The 22426-nt window shown below is 49.0% G+C and overlaps 2 protein-coding genes across 2 annotated transcripts in view; one reads left to right on the top strand and one right to left on the bottom strand.

Annotated features, from left to right (window-relative positions):
- The window catches only part of pdia5 (protein disulfide isomerase family A, member 5), a 370444-nt gene that overhangs the window by 164758 nt on the left and 183260 nt on the right, over positions 1 to 22426 (bottom strand). The window contains exon 2 of the mRNA XM_055638787.1: positions 11381 to 11447. Coding sequence (XP_055494762.1) covers positions 11381 to 11431 — 51 coding nt within the window. The 5' untranslated portion in view covers positions 11432 to 11447. The remainder of the gene's footprint in view (positions 1 to 11380; positions 11448 to 22426) is intronic.
- The window catches only part of sema5ba (sema domain, seven thrombospondin repeats (type 1 and type 1-like), transmembrane domain (TM) and short cytoplasmic domain, (semaphorin) 5Ba), a 330444-nt gene continuing 320160 nt past the window's right edge, over positions 12143 to 22426 (top strand). The window contains 1 exon segment of the mRNA XM_055638824.1: positions 12143 to 12304. The gene's annotated coding sequence lies outside the window, so the exon portion shown is untranslated.

Genomic DNA, 22426 nt, shown 5'->3' with positions numbered 1-22426 from the left:
GCTCCACTGTGCCCCCCTCTTGCCTGTTGTTCATTTAAACGTGGTGAGTCATCCTAAATGGGCTGATATGCAACGTACAAAGAGTCGGTCTCGACCAAGGTTCAGTTCTATTTTTTTCATTTAAAACACTATTTTTGCATATCTGCCACAAAAATAGATGCAAAACTGAAAATGTGTGAAGGTACTGTTGTCAGCTTTAGATTTGCTATTTTAGTTGTGGTAACTGAAGAAAGCGTAAATATTTAGCAGCATTCATTGTCATCCAGAAAATGAAGCTTTTCATTCTGCTTGGACCAACCTGATCTCCCGGTTGCTAAACACTTTAACTCCCCCTCCCATTATCACACTAACCTTTCTGTCCTGGGCCTCCTCCACTGTCAGAGTGAGGCCTAGCGCAAATTGGAGGAACAGCATCTCATATTTCGCTTGGGCAGCTTACACCCCAGCGGTATAAATTCTGATTTCTCTAACTTCAAGTAACCCCCTCTCTCTCTATCCCACCCCCATCCCAGTTCTCCGACCTGTCGGACTATCCCCCAGATTAAATTTTATCTTTATATGCCTCATTGTCACCTTCCCCAGCCAACAATGATCTATCCTACATTTTCCTTTAACCTCATGCCCTTTGATCTCACATTTTCACACCTTACCCGTCCTTATCTCTGTCTCTCCCTCATCCCGACTCTCAGTCTGAAGAAGGGTCTCGATCCCAAATGTCACATTACTTCTGTCCAGAGATACTGCCCATCCTGAGTTACTCCAGCTATCCTCAGTGTAAACCAGCATCTGCAGTTCCCTCCTACACAGGTAACCATCTCAGTCAGAAAAAGCATCGGGTCCAAAAGCAATCCAATCTCATAAAATGAGAAACACGTGCGTATACTGAATGCATAAGATAGCAACCAAACCTTGGCCCATTCTCAGCATGGTGCACCCATGGGACTTCAACTCAATTCCAATTCTGTATCGTTCGTAATACCACTCTATAACATTAACAGCAGCAGCACTGATTAGATGGCTGTCCAGTTTGGGTCTGGCAATTGTCCAAGTTCACTTCAGAAATGAGGCTCTGCTGTGTCATGCACATGGTCCATTCTTCCAGGAGCTTCCTTTTGTAAGAGCAATTGAACAGTGGTGCCCATTGGATCTCTCAGGTTTGTTTCGACATGTATCCAAGTAGAACACGAGGGGACTGCTTAGTTTAGAGATACAGGTGCACAACCTTTTATCCGAAAGCCTTGGGACCAGACACTTGTCGGATTTCGGAATTTTTCGGATTTCCGAATGGAAGATTTTTAGCGTAGATTAGGTAGGTAGCGCGGGCGGCTTGAAAAGTCTGGAGCGGCTGCCTCCTCCCCGGAGACCGGGGAATCATTGTAAATCATTGCTTAAATGTTAGTCAGTTAGTTTGGAGGGATTTTATGTGGTGGGGGGGGGTGGGGGGGTGGGTGAAGGGGGAAACTTTAATTCTTAGTCCCCTACCTGGTCGGAGAGGCGGGGAGCAGGCAATGCCTTACCGGGTCGCCGTGCAGTAAGCTCCGGAGCGCTGTGGCCGCCGACTCCCAACATCGCGGAGCTGGGGGCTGCGGGCGTCCGGCCGCGGGCGACGCCGGTTGGAGCTCCGACCCCGGCAACTCTACCCCTGGATTTGGAGCGCTGCGCAGCCAGGGGTAGAGTTGCCGGGGTCGGAGCTACAAATGGCGCCGCCCGGGAGTTGGCGGCCACAACGCTCCGGAGCTTGCTGCATGGCGACCCGGTTAGGGATTGCCCGCTCCCTGCCTCTCCGACCAGGTAGGGGACTAAGAATTAAAGTTTCCCCCTTCAGCCGCAACAGTAGTACAGACCTGGGTTGACCGTGGGTCGTTTCGGGTCAGGTTTGACGCCAAACGCGAGCTTTGGTGTGCAGACGACATACTGGAAAAAATGGCCGGTTTTCGGAGTTTTTCGGTTTCCGGAACTCCGGATAAAAGGTTGTGCACCTGTACAGCGTGGAAACAGGCCATTCAGCCCACCGGGTCCATGCCGACCACGATCACCTATCCTATGTACAGGGGGCAATTTACAGAAGCCAATTAACCTGCAACCTGCACATCTTTGGAATGTGGGAGGAAACTGGCGCAGCCAGGGAAAACCCATGTGGTCGGCTGAAGAATAAACAACAGGGGAGAGACAAGACTTTGCCTTCCATCACAGTGAGGAGGGGTTTGGAGGTTCACTGTGATGGATGTTTATGTTAATTGTGTGTCTAGGTTTTTTCATGTTTGTATGACTGCAGAAACTTAATTTTGTTTGAACTTGGGTTCAAATGACAATAAACGGTATTCTGATTCTGGTCACAGGGAGAACGTACAAACTCCACACAGACCTACGGTCCGGGTCGAATCCGAGTCTCTGGCACTGTAAGGCAGCAACTCTACCGCTGCGCCACCGTGCCGACCCTCAACTCTGTTTTCGACTCCATTTACCTGCCGCAGTTTTATAATTGCTTGATATATTTGACTAACAATCTTATCCTCAGTTTCAAAACTTTGGAATTGACTTTGAGATTCTATAGCTTTTTCAGGAGGGAAAATGCCTTCCACTACACTTTTAATGGAAGTGCTTCATGAGATTACCCACCTGTAAATGGCCCAGCCCAAATAAGACAAGTCCTGATAACTTTTTTAACATAATCAAATCCTTAAATTTCCTTATATAATTGACAGATTGGTAAAACCTCCTCTGTACCCCGACCAAAGCCTCCACGACTGGAACTGCACAAAATACTCCAAATGTGGCCTAACCAGTGTAAAGGGCATATCATGACTTCCCAGTTGTACAGGGGCTGAGACCAGACTGGAGTATTGCGTACAGTTTTGGTCCCAGACCTGAGGAAGACATTCATGCCTAGAGGGGAGTGCAGAGACCATTCCAGACTGATTCCTGGGATGGCTAATTGAGGCGTGCGTAGACTTTCATTTAGGGAGTTAGGGGACTTGGAAACTTACAAAATTCCTAGGGGTGGACACATCAATCCCGATGTTAGGGAAGTGAAGGGTCACACACCATAAGGGGGAAATCCTTTAAACATACTTTTTTTTCCCCAGAGAATCTGGAACTCTCTGCCACAGAAAATGTTCATTGGCATATTTCACACCTGCTTGGATCAGGGGGTATGGAAACTCCACCTGACCATATTTGCAGGCCCCAAATGGCCTACTCCCACCTTATGTTTCTATGTTTCTATGACTTTTGTCAGGCGACTAAAGAGGCTGCCTCGCCACATGGTGCGCCTACTTTCAGGGAGTTATGGACTTGGACCACAAGCATCCCTGTGTACATCAATGCTGTGAAGGGTCACGCCATTAATTACATATTTTCCCCATACAGTCGACCTCCCAAAGAATCTTACCTGCTTTTTTACCATTTGGTCGCCGCTAGGCGATTTTTTAAAACTCAGTTGCCCAAAGAATCGTAGCATTTTTCTGGTCGCCGCTGGATTTTAAAAAGTTCGAAACTTTTCAGTGACAGTTAGCTTGACGCCAATGAGCGTAGCCTGACTTCTCCAGACGCAGGCGCTGTCGTAGGTCGTCGCCAGGATGGCGTAGGTTGGCGCCGATGCTGACTTCGGTGAATTCCATTGGCAACTACCTACGTCAACTGGCGACAGGTACCGGCGACTGAATTGTCTTACCTTGCCGTAGCTCGTCGCGGGTGGTCGTGGGTTGTCGTAGGTATGGTCATAAGTGGACGTCCTAATGGGTCGCCGGTTGTCAGTAGCTTGCCGTAGCTTGACGTTGACTAGGTGGTAGGTTGTTGTAGACATTGTCGTAGAGGGGGTCCAGTCTCCAGTTTTTTCAGCGACTTGCTACGACTATGACAGTTGCCAGCAGTCGCCGAAAAAAATTGCCTAAGTGGGTGAGGTGAGGCCCTTTACTCTGCACGTTTCTGCAGCTGACCTATATCCCACTGTATACTTTGACTGCCTTTGTTACAATACGCAATGCTTTATCCCCATGGGGATGGGCTCGGCCCATTACACATTTGGTTCAATGAGATGATGCATGAAAAGGCTTATGAACAGAGTACACGTGATTCCTCTATCCATGGAAATGTCTCTATTTTATTTTGAAAAATCAGCTTGGTTGCCAATATGAAGTTATCTTTCTCATCATATGGCACAAATCAGCCTTTGCCACCCAATAGAAACATATCGATTTCTCTAATTTCAAGTAACGCATGCATTCATAAAGTTATGTGACAGGGGAAGAACTGGGCCATTCGGCCCATCAAGTCTACTCTGCTATTCAATCATGGCTGATCCATCTCCCCCTCCAAACCCCATTCTCCTTCCTTCTCCCAATAACCCTTGACATCCGTACTAATCAAGAATCTATCTATCTCGGTCCTAAAAATATCCGTTGATGTACCCTCTCCCCGTCCCTGCCCTACCCTGGTTGCCTTGCTAGTTTCACTGCTTGTATACCTTCATTATCACCTCTTCCACAGCCAACAATGGACCATTGTGGGCTCCATCTTTCTTTTGTCATCAGTGCTGTCTCTGTGTCTCTTTTTGACACCTCTAGTTTCCCTCTCTCCCGACTCTCAGCCTGAGGAAGGTTCTCAACCCAAAACCTTCTCCAGAGACGCTGCCTGACCTGCTGAGTTACTCCGGCATGTTGTGTCCATCTTCCGTGTAAACCAGCGTCTGTTACACAGCCTATTCCCACCCATTATTTACACGGGTTCTTTCAGAGAGATCGTGAGAAAGTCCCACTTCTCCAATTCCAATTATTTTCTTTTCCAATCTTAATCTGAGGGATCTCTATTAAACCACACCTATCCTTTCTTGAGAAAGGAGCCCCAGCCTACTTAATCATTCCCGATAAGGGAAATCACTCAATGCAAATATTATTCCAATAAGCCACTTTTGCACCTTCTCCAGTGCTTCAATATCCTTTCAAGTGCTTTCTATAGACTATAGTAAGATATTCTTTTTAGAGACGAGAAACATTTAGTTTTTTTTAAAGTCGAAAGGTTATATAAAAGTTCTCTGAATTTCAATTCTGCCATTGAAATGAATTTGCATTTCAAATTTATTTAAAGCGAATTATTAATCTGCAATGCTACCTTTCGTGCACTTATATCTAAATTTCAAAATTCTGCTCCATTCATCATCTCGCTGAAGGGACCTCAGGGGTCCCAGTACAGGGCAGGAACAGACCCTTCAGCCCACAACAACTGCACCGAACCCGATGCCAAGATTAACTAGCCCCGTGGGGTCAAGGAAAGAGCGTTCACGTCGCGGCCCTGTTCTTTCCACCACCATGCACAAGAAGGACAAGAAGCGACAAGACAGACACCATTGTGTGCAGATGCCAAGAAATGTGCTCAGCTCTGGCTGAATAACTTCTAATCTAAAGAAGAACAACTAACCCCATGTAGAATAGAGAATAGTATAGAAACATAGGAAATTAGGCGCAGGAGTAGGCCATTCGAGCCTGCACGCACAATCGGCTGCACCGCCATTCAATATGATCATGGCTGATCATCCAACTCAGTATATGATGCGATCCCCTTAGCCACAAAACTAATCCCTCATATATATGAACACTACCCTCTGTGGCAGTAGTTCCAAAACCATGCTGTGTAAAAAACTCATCTCGGTTTTGAGGCCCCTTATCTTAATGGAGACTTCCCCAAAGGAACAAATAGGCGTCCAACCCCTTGTTTCGTAAGTTCGATCCCCTCTCAACCCTCAGGGGTCTATGTCCTATCCCCTCCTCTCCGTAGATGCTGCAAATATGATGCGATATCTCCGCTAACATGGTAGGCAAAAAATTTCTCCAGCAGTTTTTGTTCCACCCTCAGGGGTCTGTCTATTCCTTCTCTCCGTAGATGCTGCCTTACCCGCTGAGTTTCTCCAGCAGTTTTTGTCCACCTTCGATTTTTCCAGCATCGGCAATTCTTTCTTAAAACATCATATATAACATGGAATAGTTCAGAGATAGACACAAAGTGCTAGAGTAACTCAGCGGGACAGGCAGCATCTCTGGAGAAAAAGGGATGGGTGACATTTCAGATGGGGACCCTTCTTCAAACATTCTTTCTTCAGTCCTGGCCCGCAAAGTCTCAATTCATCATCTGGCTCATGGAGAGCGTGAGCGCGCCATCCATTTTCTCCAGAGATGTTGCTCGACCGGCTGAATCACCCCGGTACTTTGTGTCTATCTTTGGTATAAACCAGCACCTGCAGCCCTTTTTTTATTGCAGATGCTAGAATCACGACCAAAACACAAAGGGCTGGAATGACTCAGCAGGTCAGTCGGTATCAGTTTTGGTCAGGACAGTTCTTCCGACCGAAAAGATACCTTATCCATTAACCAACCCAAAACACCACTTCCCTTCACAGATGCTGCCTGACCCACTGAGTTTCTCCAGCACTTTGTGTGGTGTAACTGGTTAGTTTCAGATCCGATCAACATATTTTACATGTGCTTTCGAGCTAGCTAAAAAAAGAGTTCTATAATTTTGTTAGCCCCATAGCAGAAGCGCCCATGACGCGGGGCTGGAGACTGGAAGTATCCTGAACTAATTCTGCTGCCACCATCATCTATTGCGACAAGTGACGGCTCCCACTGATTGTCGCCGGAAGCTTGCGTCCTTTTCAGGACGGACGATGACAGCGAGGTCAACATTTATAACAAGATGGACACGAAAAGAAGATAAATCCACTAAATGACATGAAGAAAGCAACTGCCTATTATCGTTCCAAACAGCCTGAGGTTTATAATTGTCATCCAAACACAAAATCTAATTTAAATGTCAATGTAATGAGATTCTGTTTTCTCCTTGGGGATGTCCATGTTGTACATAAGGCCAGTATCTGTTACCCAGAACCAGGCCAGAATCCAGGTTAGAACATAGAACAGCAGAGCACAGCTGTTATCAGGCAACAGAACCATCCTACCAACAACTAGAGAGCCGTTCTGAGCCACCATCTACCTCATTGGAGACCCTTGGACTATCTTTGATCGGACTTTACTCAACTTTATCTTGCAGTGAACGTCATTTATATTATTGTGCTTAAGAAGGAACTGCGGATGCTGGAAAATCGAAGGTAGACAAAACGGGACAAACGAAACGTTGTCTATTTCCTTCGCTCCATAGATGCTGCTGCACCCGCTGAGTTTCTCCAGCACTTTTAGAGACATAGAAATTAGGTGCAGGAGTAGGCCATTCGGCCCTTCGAGCCTGCACCGCCATTCAATATGATCATGGCTGATCATCCAACTCAGTAACCTGTACCTGCCTTCTCTCCATACCCCCTGATCCCTTTAGCCACAAGGGCCACATCTAACTTCCTCTTAAATATAGCCAATGAACTGGCCTCAACTACCTTCTGTGGCAGAGAATTCCACAGATTCACCACTTTGTCTACCGTCATTCATATTATTCCCTTTATCATGTGTCTGTATACCATGGATGGCTCAATTGTAATCGTGTATTGTCTTTCCACTGACTGGCAACAAAAGCTTTTCACTTTAACTCGATACACGTGACAATAAACTAGACTCAAATGCTAGGGCCATGATGTTTGTGCCAAACATGATGCCAAGTTCAACCAATCTCACCTGCGTGTACATGATCCAAATCCCTCTATTACCTGCACTTCCACATGACTAAATAATAGCCTCTTAAACACTACTTTCATATCTGCCTCCACCACCACCCCTGGCAATGTGTTCCAAGCCCCCACTGTGTTCAAAAAGACTTGTCCCGCACATCTCCATTAAACTCCACCCTACCCCCCTCTCCTTATAGCAACACCCTCTAATGTTGGACATTTCCACCCTGGGGAAAAAGGTTCTGACTCTCTACCACATCTAGACATCTCTTATAATTTTATATAATTCTATCCAGTCTCCCCTCAACCAGTTGTCTTTGTGGAATTCTCTGCCTCAGAGGGCGGTGGAGGCAGGTTCTCTGGATGGTTTCAATAGAGAGCCAGATAGGGCTCTTAAAAATAGCGGAGTCAGGGGATATGGGGAGAAGGCAGGAACGGGGTACTGATTGTGGATGATCAGCCATGATCACATTGAAGGCGGTGCTGGCTCGAAGGGCTAGATGGCCTCCTCCCGCACCTATTGTCTATTGTCTTCATCGGCATGGAAGTGGAAGTAAGCCAGATCCCCTTTCGATGAAATTATAATGAAATGTGACATTTTGGACATTTGCACGGACGTTTTACTGATACAAGTATTTATTTCAAAAGTTTTAAAAAGATTTATTCGTGACAGAATAGATCTGCAGCTCATATTTGATGGAATTTTAGTCAATGGTATGAACATATTCCTTTATTAATACGGGTGCCTTGGGGTTACGGGGAGAAGGCAGGAGAATGGGGTTAGGAAAGAGAGATAGATCAGCCATGATTGAATGGCGGAGTAGACTTTTTCAGCTGAATGGCCTAGTTCTGCTCCTATCACTTATGAACATAAACTGCACAACCAGACCTTGTACTTCATATAACAATTCATGCAATTTGAAACATGATAAAATTAATCTTTACTTTGAGTAACGCAGCAGGGTTCTTTCAAACAAGCTTTTTTTTTTTCTTAATAAGATTTCAGTCTGGCTTTCTTTCTGCCCAGGTTTACAAGCTAAATGGAACTTTGGATGATTGAAATATAGCAGAACATTTCTGAATCAGAGTTCAATGAGGCATAATATGAATAAGCAATATGCGTGTTAAAACAACCAGGTGCCAGTTTGATCTCTCGGGGACACGGTGAACTACTAAGCAGCTGACAGATCTGACATTGACGGTGAAGAAATTTGGATTCTAAAGTAGTTTAGCAAATTAATAATGCAAGACCAAGTCATTTTTAAAAACGTTGGTAAACAAGGAATGTCACAAGTCAATTTATTGAGAGAAAAACACTAACTCAGCCAAGTATTCTAAATGCCTCATGGAATAGAATAAAAATTATAAAAAAATCTTTAAATTATTTTTCTTGATGCACAACATAGCAAAAGGTGGCACAGTGGCGCAGCGGTAGAACTGCTGCTCTACAATGCCAGAGACCGGGTTTGATATTGACCATGGGTGCTGTCTGTATGGAGTTTGCAGGGTTTTCCCCGGATGCTCAGGTTTCCTCCCACACTCCAAAGGTGTACTGGGAGGACTGGTTTCTGAGCAGCACCATTCTACAATGGTACTTATGTACTATATAACACAGTGCCCATTTCTTCTTTGTCAGTACAGATAGATTACCAGAAATATTGTGCAAAATGCGTGCTGAGCTAGAAAGCACTGAGTGTTTTATTTGCTTTTAGAGAAATCCAGTTAATTTGCCTGATGGCATGGTGATGTGAACTGGGGAGGTGTTGGCTGAGGAATTACAATATTATTTACACTGCCTCTTATTATTTAACCAGCTATTATACAAACGTTTACCCTGGCTAAACAGATCAATCGCCTGAAGTTAGCCTGCCATGCCAAAAGAACTGCTGAACTTTAACATAACGAAAGGCAACTGAATCATAAAAGATTTGCATTACCGCAGGGTCCCGAGGGTGTTTTCTAGACGGTGAAGGACTGAAGTTCAGTAACAATATATGCACACACACACATACATATATACACACAAATATACATATACGTATATACACATATATGAAGATGGTTCTCGACCCGAAACATCGCCTATTCCTTTTCTCCAAAGGTGCTGTCTGACCTGCTGAGTTACTCCATCTTGCTGTATCTATCTGCGGTATAAACCACCATCTGCATTTCCTTCCTACACATACATAGATATTTGTATGTTTAAGAAGGAACCGCAGTTGCTGGAAAATCGCAGGTAGACAAAAATGCTGGAGAAACTCAGCGGGTGAGGCAGCATCCATGGAGCGAAGGAAATAGGCAACGTTTCGGGCCAAAGCCCTTCTTCAGACTGTATGTATGTATGTATGTATGTGCGTGGTGTGTGCACACGCCGACATATTTTTTCTCATTTATTATATGGTTTACAGAGTACTACGTTTACGTATTCAATTGTGCTGCTGCAAGTAAAAATGTAATTGTTCTGTCTGGAACATTTGACAATAAAACACTCTTGACTCTGACAACGTAGCAACTGTGGCAGCTAGCAGCGCACCCCACCCTCTACCTCTCCCTCCTGCCCCAAATAATACACTACAATTGTTGTGCCAAGATTTAGCGGCTCCTCTCAAAGTCAGGAGCTCAAATTGTGCAAACACTACTGCCTCAGTCCAGAGGTACTTGAACTCAGGATCATCTTAAAGCAACATATCGACAATGCTCCTTTCACACTTTCTAATCCGAAAGATAAATCTGCAAGCTTGAATGATGGAACAGTAACTGGAGACACAAAAAACTACAGATGCTGGAATCTTGAGTAAAACACTGGAGGAATTCAGGTCAGGCAACATCTGCAGAGTGGAATGGATGAGCAATGGGTTGGGTCTGAACGAAGTTGACCTGAAACAACACCTGCCCTTTGCCTCCACAGATGCTGTCTGACCTCCCATATATCTCCCCTCCCATGACCCCGCTTCTTCCCCTCCCACTCTTTCTTACTCTCTCTCATTCACATTCTCGCTCTCCCCGTTCCCATTCTCTCTCTCTCCCTCTCATTTCCACTCCCTCTCCCATTCTGTGTAGGAAATAACTGCAGATGATGGTTTAAATCGAGGGTAGACACAAAATGCTGAAGTAGCTCAGCGGGACAGGCAGGATCGCTGGAGAAAGAGTCTGAAGAAGGGTCTCATCCCAAAATATCACCCATTCCTTCTCTCCAAAGATGCTGCCTGTCCCGCTGTGTTACTCCAGCATTTTGTGTCTACCCGTTCCCATTCCCCCTCACCCATTCTTCCTCCCCCTCCCATTCCCCCTCTCCTGTTACCCCTCTCTCTCTCCCATTCCCCCCTCCCCATTCCCCCTCTCCCCTCTCCCATTCCCACCCCCCCCCTCTCCCATTCCCCCTCATATTCCCATCCCCTCTCTCCATTCCCATTCCTCATCTCCCATTCCCCCTCTCCCATTCCCCCCCCCCTCTCCCCCCCCTCTCCCATTCCCCTCCCTTTCCTATCCCCTCTCTCCCTCTCCTTTCTCTCTCCCCATCCTCACCCACTTTCCCTCTTCCATCTCTCCCTCTCTCTCTCTCTCTCTCTCTCTCCCAATCCCACTCTCCCACACACTCCCATTCGGTCCCCTTTCTCTTTCTCCCCGTCACCCTCTCCCAATCTCTCTCTCTCTCTTTCCCATTCCTACTCTTTCTCCCTCCCCCATTCCCATTCTTCCTCTGCAACCATCTCCCTCTCCCCTTCTCTCCCATTCTCTCCCATTCCCCTTCCCCCAGCCCCGCTGTCATCTCACCAGCAGCAGGAACCAAGCGGCTTGAAAACTCCCGGCTGTGCGCAGCGCCATGTTGCCACGGTGGTCTGCCGGCACATGCGCACTCGCGCCTGCCTGGAGGGGATGTGGTGGGGTCGGGGCGGGGCTCGCGCGATGCACCCTGGGGGTTGTAGTCTCATTCGCCACGTTCATTCACTCACGCACTGCCCGCGGCCCCATTACTACAAATCCCGGCGTCCACCGCGCCACGCACGCGCGCCTCCGACCCCACTGGTCAAACCTCACTCGGGGGCACGGCGCACTACAACTCCCGGCGTCCACCAGGATACGCATGCGCACTCCCGCCTGGAGCGGGAGCAGGGGGAGGAGCCGCCAGGCGGAGGGGCGGTCGCGATGCACCCTGGGAGTTGCAGTCAAATCCTTCCTCTTACTCGCACGCACCTCGTGGCTGTGAACTACAAATCCCGGCGTCCACCCCGACACACATGCGCACTCCCGACCACTAGGTCAAGCCAAGGATGCCGGGCGACTGAGCAGGACTTGGAGAGGGGGAGCAGATATCGCAAATGACAATAAAACTCAAATAAACCGTGTTGTGAGCATTCTTAACAATCAGACTTACTGCATACAAATTGCATTTGAGAATAGCATCAGGAGCAGATGTTATTTCTGTGCAGAAAATTGTAATCGTGCATTTATATAAAGTGCTTTTGGTACACTATCTCCCTTTTTTTCAGTGAGTGTTTACATTGTCCCTGTAAGTGGTTGCGGCTGCCCTGTGGGAATATGATTTCGGTGAGAGAGGCTTCACTTTGTAGATTAGTGCCTGTGGATAGTGTAACTACTGCGCGCTGGAAAGACACTTCTTCAATGCAATCGGGATTACAGCCAGGCAGAGAGCAGAAAACACCTCTTTCCTAAACACACTGGACAACCATTTTTATGGTGAGCAGAAAAACAAAACGAAAATGACCTGTGATGTTTCTTTTTTAAATAAAAAAAAGTTTGTGAAAAGTTTTTAGAAACTTTCAATACAACTTTTAGTCGGTGCATATTAAACCTCAAGGCAAAATAGTGCGGGACCTGTAATCAAATCAATTCGGGCTCTCTACAGATAAATTACATTTTGTATGTGTGTACAAAAGGAGTGATTTTATTAACATAATAGATGGAGATATTTTTTTGGAATAGAAATTCCGCTGCATTCTACAATTGTGGTTCTGTTATCTGAAGTATTGGACGTTTTTGTGGTTAAGTTCCTCTTTTGAATTCACACCCGGGCGTTTGATGATGTTCATCACCTTCAATATGTGTTTGTGGCTTCTTGGTTTTTGAAAAATGTTGTTGTGTTTTAATGAAAAGCCGGCCCCGGTCGCGTTGTAAGCTTTCGCGTTGTTCTCACCGACTCTGTCCGATCGGAGCGGAACAGTTAAATCCACTATCTAGATAACCTATTGAAAGTTGTAAAATTTGTTGGTGTGTGGTGCGAATTGTGCATCTTCAAAGAGCAGGTTGAAATATTATGAGGGGGATGAAAAATAACGAATGCATCCCGCCGTAGTGTACTGGAGAGAATTTAAGACTTTTAAATCACAGTGTGACCCCCAGCACTCGCATATTCGCAGCGTTTTGTCTCTTGCAACTGGTGAACATTTAGTATATAATTCTACAGCGGTGGATCCTTCAGCAAGCAATTCAGTGTTTTGCAGCATCGATTTTTAAATGAAAGCAATGAATGATTTGGAATTACTTGTTCAGGTAATAATGCGTTTACAAATGTTTATTGTTTTTATTTTAAAGAACTGTTTATAACGTGTAATCTGATCGATCCACAATGTTTTGGTCCAGTGATTTTCTGATTGAAAGCTTAGCCCGGAGCTACTGAAAGTTCCGAGCTGGGGAGACGGTTCCTTGTTTTTTTGTTTTGTGGGGTATTCTGCAGGAGGGGGGTCCCGTTGTCTGCGGCTGAATTCTCTCTGTAATCCGCTGCCGCTCTGTGTAGGATCACGTTTCGCTTGACTGTCCTAAAACGCGGAACAGTTTTGCGCGGACAGGGAAGGTTTAAACAAAAAAACCTTTGACGCTGCGCTTGGATTTCGCTGTTTTCGCTCACACTGGGAAAGTCTAGAGTCGATGCAAACTTCACTTCACGCACACAGACAGACACACAGACAGACACACACACAGACAGACAGACAGACACACACACACACACACATACACACACACACACACGCTAAAAGGGGCGCTCCAGGCATGAGTTTTTTTTTAAAATAACATGCAGGAGAAAACTGCAGATGCTGGTTTACACCGAAGATAGACACGAAATGCTGGAGTTTACTCAGCGGGACAGGCGGCATCACTGGAGAGAAGGATCGGGTGATGTTTCGGGTTGAGACTCTGTTCAGGAATCGTGCGTGTACGAACAGGGAGAGGGGAGGTGATTTGTCTGAGATTTCACATATTAGCAATGTCTAATCTACCTGTGCGCCCTTTTACACCACCCAATAAAAGCCAACAGTGTCGCGGCAATGTTGATTCTGTCAAACGATAACCTTTCGAAACATCTTGTGCAATGATTTAAAAAAAAAATGTTATCGAATGAATCATAATTGATTAGGGTTATACACGTTTGAGCCAAAGCGAGGGGATGGTCGGTTCTTCCTCGGCTGAGAGGTGGTAGCACTGTGTGCATTGTGTTTGTGTGTGGGAGAGGGGTGAGGAGAGAGGGGTAAGGGGAGGGGAGAGAGAGAGAGAGGGGGGGGGGGAGAGAGAAAGGGAAGGGGAGAGAGTGAAGAAGAAGGAAGGGCGTAGAGAGCGGGAGGGTGGGAAGGGGGGAGAGAGGGAAGGGAGAGATAGAGGGAGGGAGAATAGAGAGAGAGAAATGCATCAAATCCCACGCTTTGCTGTCTTCTATCCGCGAGCAAGCTGCTGGTCTTGTGTCCGGCGCTGCTCCCTTTCCCGCATGCAGTAGCCTGGATTCCTGAATCTCGTGTCCCTTGAAAGCAGAAAGATACCCGCGAGAACGTGGTCCCTGCTATAATATAAACTATCTGCCCAAAACATAGACCTCCCCTGATGATTCCACTCGCTGTAGCTCGGGGAGAAAGCCCTTCGCCCTATAAGGTGACTCTAACTACCCCAGCGAGCTAGAGTTTCTCCTCTCCTCTCCCCCCCCCCCCTCCTTCCCCCCCCCCCCTCCTTCCTCCTCCCCCCCACCTCCCCCCCCCCTCCCCCCCCCCCCCCTCCTCCCCCCCCCCCCCCCCCCCCCCCCCCCCCCCCCCCCCCCTCCTCCCCCCCCCCCCCCCCCCCCCCCTCCCCCCCCCCCCTCCCCCCCCCCCTCCTTTCCCCCCCCCCCCTCCTCCCCCCCCCCCCCCCTCCCTTCCCCCCCCCCCCCCCCCCCCTCCCCCCCCCCCCCCCCCTCCCCCCCCCCCCCCCCCCCCACCCCCCTCCTCCCCCCTCCCCCCCCCCCCCCCCTCCCCCCCCCCCCCCCCCCCCCCCCCCCCCCCCCCCCCCCCCCCCCCCCCACCCCCCCCCCCCCCCCCCCCACCCCCCCGTTTTCGCCCCCCCCCCTCCCCCCCCTTATATTTTGTTTTAAAATGTAAATAAAAAAATCCCCCCAAATCCCTCCCCCCCATTTGCCCTCCCCCCCCCAAGAGGAAAAATTTCCTTCCCCCCCCCCCCCCCCCCCCCCCCTCCTCCCCCCCCCCCCCCCCCCCCCCCCCCCCCCCCCCCCCCCCCCCCCCTCCCCCCCCCCCCCCCCCCCTCCCTCTCCCCCCCCCCCCCCCCCTCCTCCCTCCTCCCCCCCTCCTCCTCCCTCCCCCCCCCCCCTCCTCCTCCCCTCCCCCCTCCCTCCCCCCCCCCCCCTCCTCTCCCCCCCCCCCCTCCTCCCCCCCCCCCCCCCCCCCCCCCCCCCCCCCTCCTCCCTCCCCCCCCCCCCTCCTCTGGGATCCTTCCCCCCCCCACCTCCTCCCCCCCCCTGAATCCTCCTCCCCCCCCCCCCCTCCTTCCCCCCCCCATCCTCTCTCCCCCCCACCTCTCTTCCCCCCACCCTCCTCCCCCCCCCCCTCCTCTCTCCTCCCCCCCCACCTCCTCCTCCTCTGCTCCCCCTCCCCCCCCCCCCTCCTCTCTCCCCTCCTTCTCTCCCCCCCCACCTGAAATCCCCCCCTCCTCCCCTCACTTGGTCCTCTCCCCCCCCTCCTCTCTCCCCCCCCTCCCCTCCTCTCTCCCCCCCCCTCCTCTCCCCCCCCCCTCCTCTCTCCCCCCCCCCCCTCCTCTCTCCCCCCCCTCCTCTCTCCTCCCCTCTCCCCTCCCCCCCCCCCCCCTCTCCCCCCCCTCCAGGTGATGTCCTCTCTCCCCCCCTCCCCTCCGGGACCCCTTCCCCCCCCCCCCCCCCACCTGCCCCCCCTTCCTCCCCCCCCACCTCCTCTTTTCCAGTTTGTCCTCTCCCCCCCTCCTCCCCCCTCCTCGAAAAAGAGTCCCCCCGCACCTCTCCCCCCCCCCCTCCTCCACCTCTCTCTCTCCCCCTCCCCACCTCCTCTCTCTCCCCCCCCCTCCCCATCCCTCACTCTCCCCTCCCCCCCCAACCTCCTCTCTCCTCTCCCTCCCCTCCTTCTCTTCTCGCGAATACATTTTAACTTTCACACCACCAGCATCTTCATGATTAATCAACAAATGAGGCTAAATGGTTATGTGACTGATTGACACTCTGAATGGAGTTTGTACGTTTTCCTAGCGACCAGGTGGGTTTTCTCCGGGTGCACCGGTTTCCTCCCACATCCCCAAAGATGTGCGGGTTTGTAGGTCAATTGGCCCCCTCTGTAAATTGCTCCTAGTGTGTCGGGAGTGGATGAGAAAGTGGGATAACAAAGAACTAGTGTGATCGGGCAGTCGCCGGCCGGCATGGACTCGACGGGACGAAGGGCCTGTTTCCGTGCTGTATCTCTGAAACTGAACAAAAACTTAATCTTGCACTAAACCTGGAGCGTGGGAGGAAACTGGAGCACCCGGAGAAAACCCACGCGGTCACAGAGAGAAGGTACAAACTCCACCTGTTGCCACAGGTGCTGCAGACAGCACCTGTGGTCAGGATTGAACCGATGTCTCTGGCGAGGTAAAGGGCCTGTCCCGCTTGGTCGTCATTCGCGCTCCATTTAGGCGACCTGCTAGTGTGTGGGTATCGCGGGACGGGAGCATGGAGTGGCGTGGAGGAGTGTGGACTTCGTCCTGCACGAAATCTTCGCGCGCCACCGGCCTGTCGCGTAACTGACGGCCAAAGTGGGACAGGCCCAAGACCCTGGCGTGATGCAACGTCTCACCAGCAGCAGAAGCAGGCACACGATCGCCGAGCTCGGCCTGGGGTTCACGGCCGTTGCGGATCCGGATCCGCCCCCACTCCTACTCCCAGACCTGGGCCAAGACAATTGGAGATAGACACAAAATGCTGGAGTAACTCAGTGGGACTGGCAGCATCGCTGGAGAGAAGCAATGGGTGACGTTTCGGGTCTTGACCCTTCTTAAGGACAAGGGTGAAATCTTTTAGGACCGAGATGAGAAAAACATTTTTCACACAGAGAGTGGTGAATCTCTGGAATTCTCTGCCACAGAAGGTAGTTGAGGCCACAGTTCATTGGCTATATTTAAGAGGGAGTTAGATGTGGCCCTTGTGGCTAAAGGGAATAGGGGGTATGGAGAGAAGGCCGGTACAGGATACCGAGTTGGATGATCAGCCATCATCATATTGAATGGCGGTGCAGGCTTCAAGGGCCGAATGGCCTACTCCTGCACCTATTTTCTATGTTTCTATGTTTTGGACGGAAGAATGTCAAGCATTAGTCCAAAGAAGGGTCTGGACCTGAAACGTTGCCTGTTTTAAAGCTGGCACCCAACCCCGGCGACTATCTGTGTGCTAGCTCCAGGAGCAAATCTACAATTGCATATTGCAATTGCTCCACACATTTAAATCTCTACCCTCGGTCTTTGCTGGATTGACCTTGCACTAAACGTTATTCCCTTATCATGTATCTATACACTGTAAAATGGCCCGATTGTGATCACGTTTTGTCTTTCTGCTGGCTGGCTAGCACGCAACAAAAGCTTTTCACTGTACCTCGGTACACGTGAGGGGCAATATCTAATTCCTCTGGCCCAGCTATTCCCTCTGACTAATGCCATTGTCAGAAAGCTGTCCAATTCCTTGATCTCCATCCCCTTTGTCCTCTTTTCACACCTTTCACTTCCTTATCTATGTGTCTCCCTCTCCCCCGCAACACTCGGACGAAGGGCCTCGACCCGAGAAACATCACCCATTCCTTCTCTCCGGAGATGCTGCCTGACCCGCTGAGTTGCTCCAGCATTTTGTGTCTATCTTCGGTGTAAACCTGCACCTGCAGTTCCTTCCCACTGCTGCGGTTCCTCGCTGGTTGGAAATACATACAATTATCAAGTTAGTTCTTGTCCTGACCTTCACATTCTGACTTTTGTTTAGTTACGTTGGAACTCGCTTTGAGCAGGAGGGGGAGTTTCTCCGGTGCTCTGTTTCTCTGGAGATATCTCACCTGCAGTTAACCTCATTATGAATTGAACTGAATTTCAAAGAGGCGCGGACTCATTCCGAGCCCTATCTTCATACCCACATTTATTATGGATTCTCACCTGAATTGCTTCAAAGTGTCAAGCATTATCAATCATAAATAACAGCAATCTGTCAAACATCAGAGCAAAGGCACCTATCCTGCCTTCAGCACCGAGCTGAGCTGTGAAATCAAAGATTCAAATCACTTTGGTATATATTTGTATTCTATCTCCTTTGTGTTGTGTGTGTGTGTCTCTCTCTCTCTGTCTCTGTCTCTCTCTCTCTGTCTCTCTGTCTCTCTCTCTGTCTCTCTGTCTCTCTGTCTCTCTGTCTCTCTGTCTCTCTGTCTCTCTGTGTCTCTGTGTCTCTCTGTCTCTCTGTCTCTCTGTCTCTCTGTCTCTCTGTCTCTCTGTCTCTCTGTCTCTCTGTCTCTCTGTCTCTCTGTCTCTCTGTCTCTCTGTCTCTCTGTCTCTCTGTCTCTCTGTCTCTCTGTCTCTCTGTCTCTCTGTCTCTCTGTCTCTCTGTCTCTCTGTCTCTCTGTCTCTCTTCTCCTTTGACAGCTTTGGATAACACTTTCATCCCCGAGTCAGAGTGCAATGCAGTCAAATCCACAGCACTGTCGAATGACGATAGAGTTAAGCCCCTGTCCCACTTAGGCGATTTTTTTTTCTCGGCGACTGCAGGTGACTAGGCTATCGCGGGTGGATGTAGGTTGATTTTGGTTGTCGCCTGTATGTTCGTAGGTGTGGTCGTAGGTGGACGTCCTAATGGGTCGCCGGTTGTCGCTAGCTTGACGTCGACTAGATGGTAGGTTGCCGTAGTTTGTCGCATACATTGTCGTAGGGGGAGGGTCCAGTCGCAGCTTTTTCGATGACCTGCTACGACTGACAGCCGCTGAAAAAAATCGCCTAAGTGGCACAGGCCCTTTTAATGTCGTCACAGTGAAATTCTTTGCTTGCATAACCATGGTATGCAAATAGTCGCCACATAAAGGGCGTTTCAATGGGTTACAAAGTCCACACACGTCCGGTTCCCCTTTGTTCTCCCCCCCCCCCCCCCCCCCCCCTCACGGCGGTCCCCCCCACACCGGGTCCTCCTTTGTTCCTTCCACCCGGGCAGCGATGTCCTCTCCTCCACGTGTCCATCCCCGTCCGTCGGTCGGTGACATCATCGACCGCCGCGCGGACCTCTCCGCTAACGCCGCTGGGTCCTCTCCTGACGCCTCCAGAGTCGGTCTGGCACTGACAATGCGGGAGTTTAGCTCGCTCCATACACCCACCACCCTCGGTGTGGAAAAGAGTTACCCCTCAGATTCCCATTAAATCTTTTCCCCTTCACCTTTAAACCCATGTCCTCTGTTCCTCGATTCCCCTACTCTGGGGCAAGAGACTCTGTGTGTCTACTCGATCTATTCCTCTCATCATCTTGTACACCTCTACAAGATCACCCCTCATCCTCCTGCACTCCAAGGAATAGAGTCCCAGCCTTCTAAACCTCTGCCTATAGCTCAGACCCTCTAGTCCTGGCAACATCTTTGTAAAAGGATGCTCTGATTTCCTCCCACATTCCAAAGACGTACAGGTTTGTAGGTTAATTGGCCTCCGTAAATTGCCCTTGGTGTGCTTGGATGCGAAAGTGGAACATAGAACTAGTGTACAGGTGATCGATGGTTGACATAGCCTTGAAGGGCCTGTTTTAATGCTGAATCTCTGAACTCTAAACTGCAGAGATGCTGCCCGGCCCATTTAGTTACTCCAGCACTTTGTGCTCGACTTGAATGTTTGTGTTTTGTTCAAGATTCCAACATCGTCAGTTTCTTTGTCTATCCAAGTACTTGAATGGTGTCGGTGTTGCTGCTATTGTATCATGTACTGAGACACAGTGAAAAACTTTGTAGGAAGGAACTGCAGACGCTGGTTTACACCAAAGATAGACGCAAAATGCTGGAGTAACTCAGTGGAAACAGGCAGCATCTCTGGAGAAAAGGAATAGGTGACGTTAAGTGCCTCGACCCGAAATGTCACCTATTCCTTTTCTCCAGAGATTGTTGCCAGTCCCCCTGAGTTGCTCCAGCATTTTGTGTCCAACTGTAGTGAGAAACTTTGGTTTGTGTTTTTTTGGGGGCAAATCTTACCCTACTTGTGTAGGAAGGGACTACAGATGCTGGTTTACACCGAAGATAGACACAAAATGCTGGAGTAACTCACCGGAGAGAAGGAATGGGTGACGTTTCGGGTCAAATGTGAAGAAGGGTCTCGAACCGAAACGTCACCCATTCCTTTTCGCTCCAGAAATGCTGCCTGTTCCGCTGAGTTACTCCAGCGTTTTGTGTCATTCTTGCCATAGAGGGAGTGTAGAGAAGGTTCACCAGACTGATTCCTGGGATGTCAGGACTTTCATATGAAGAAAGACTGGATAGACTCGGCTTGTACTTGCTAGAGTTTAGAAGATTGAGGGGGGATCTTATAGATACTTACAAAATTCTTTAGGGGTTGGACAGGCTAGATGCAGGAAGATTGTTCCCGATGTTGGGGAAGTCCAAAAGAAGGGATCGCAGTTTAAGGATAAGGGGGAAATCTTTTAGGACCGAGATGAGAATAACATTTTTCACACAGAGAGTGGTGAATCTCTGGAATTCTCTGCCATAAAAAGGTAGTTGAGGCCAGTTCATTTAAGAGTGAGTTAGATGTGGCCCTTGTGGCTAAAGGGATCAGGGGGTATGGAGAGAAGGCAGGTACAGGATACTGAGTGGATGATCAGCCATGATCATATTGAATGGCGGCACAGGCTTGAAGGGCCGAATGGCCTACTCCTGCACCTATTTTCTATGTTTCTATGTGTCTATCTTCCCCACGTGAGTACATCAGTTGTGAAAAAGATAAAATAAACACGGCGCAGGATATAATGTTACAGTTACAGAGACAGTGCAGATTTTAAACAAAAATGCATGTTCTGCAATGCGGCAGGTTTTGAATTCATACGGGGAGATCTGTTCAAGAAGATAGCAGAGGTGAAGAACCTGTCCTTGTAAGATCATAAGGAGAATGGATATTTTACCCTTGGTCTTTTACCCAGCGTAGGGGAATCAAGAACCAGAGGGCATAAGTTTGAGGTGAGGGGGGGAAAAGGTTTAGAAGGAGAGAGTGAGTGAGTGAGGCAGACCCAAAGGGTAGATGCACACACACAATGGTGCAAGATATTTGGTGAGGCCACATTTACAGTATTGTTTTGGTCGCCCTGTTATAGAAAAGATGTTGCTAAGCTGGAAAGGGAGCAGAGAACATTTACGAGGATGTTGCCTGGACTTGAGGACCTGAGCTACAGGGCTGAGCAGGCTGGGATTCTATTCCTTGGAGAGAAGGAGGTAGAGGTGTGATCTTATTAGAGGTCATGAGGGGAATAGATAAAGTAAATGCACAGTCTTTTACCCAGAGTAGGACATAGATTTAAGGTGAAGGGGGGAAGATTTAATAGGAACCCAAGGGTTAACGGTGCGGTCATGGTGGTGCAGCAGTAGAGTTGCTGCCTTACAGCGAATGCAGCTCTGGAGACCCGGGTTCGATCCGGCTATGGTTGCTGCCTGTACGGAGTTTGTACGTTCTCCCCATGACCTGCGTGCGTTTTCTCCAAGATTTTCAGTTTCCTCCCACATTCCAAAGACGTACAGGTTTGTAGGTTAATTGGCTTGGTAAAATGTAAAAATTGTCCCTAGTGTGTGTTAAAGTGCGGGGATCGCTGGTCGGCCGAAGGGCCTGTTTCCGTGCTGTATCTCTAAACTAGAACTAAACTGTTTTACACAAAGGGCGGTGGGTGTATGGAAGGAGGTGCCAGTGGAGGTAGTTGAAACATTGACATCACTTCCCTCTGGAAGGCGACTCCGGACTGTCAAAGCCGCCACAGCCAGACATAAAAACAGCTTTTTTCCACGAGTAGTAGCTCTACTCAATAACCAAAAATCTGTAGCCTCCTTTTGCTCTGGTATTTTATTCACATGTTTAATCGATAATGTTTTCTTATTAATGTTTAATGTTTTATGTGTCATTCCTAACTATCACTGTATGTCATGTTGTTGCTTGCGGGCGGAGCACCAAAGCAAATTCCTTGTATGTGAATACTTGGCCAATAAACTTATTCATTCATTCTCAACATTTAAAAAAAAACAATTAGACAGGTATATGGTTAGGATGGGTTTAGAGGGATATGGGCCAAATATAGACAAGGAGGGACTGGTGTAGATGGGGCATGTTGGACGGCATGGGCAAGTTGGGCCGAAGGGCCTGTTTTCTGCGCTGTACGACTCGATGACTCTAAATCTGGTGGCATGTGCATTCAAGCTTTTGTAGCTCCTGCCCGACGGGAGAGGTGAGAAGAGAGAATGATCACGTGTGTATGTGCTTCTTGATTATGTTGGCTGCTTTCCCGAGGTAGCGTGGAGTGTAGATGGAGTCAACGGCAGGGGAGGCTGGTTTGAGTGATGGACTGGGCTGCATCCA

This window comes from Leucoraja erinacea, chromosome 7, assembly GCF_028641065.1.
Source record: "Leucoraja erinacea ecotype New England chromosome 7, Leri_hhj_1, whole genome shotgun sequence".
NCBI classification, from domain to species: Eukaryota; Metazoa; Chordata; class Chondrichthyes; order Rajiformes; family Rajidae; genus Leucoraja; species Leucoraja erinaceus.
This window is presented reverse-complemented; position numbering and strand designations above follow the sequence as displayed.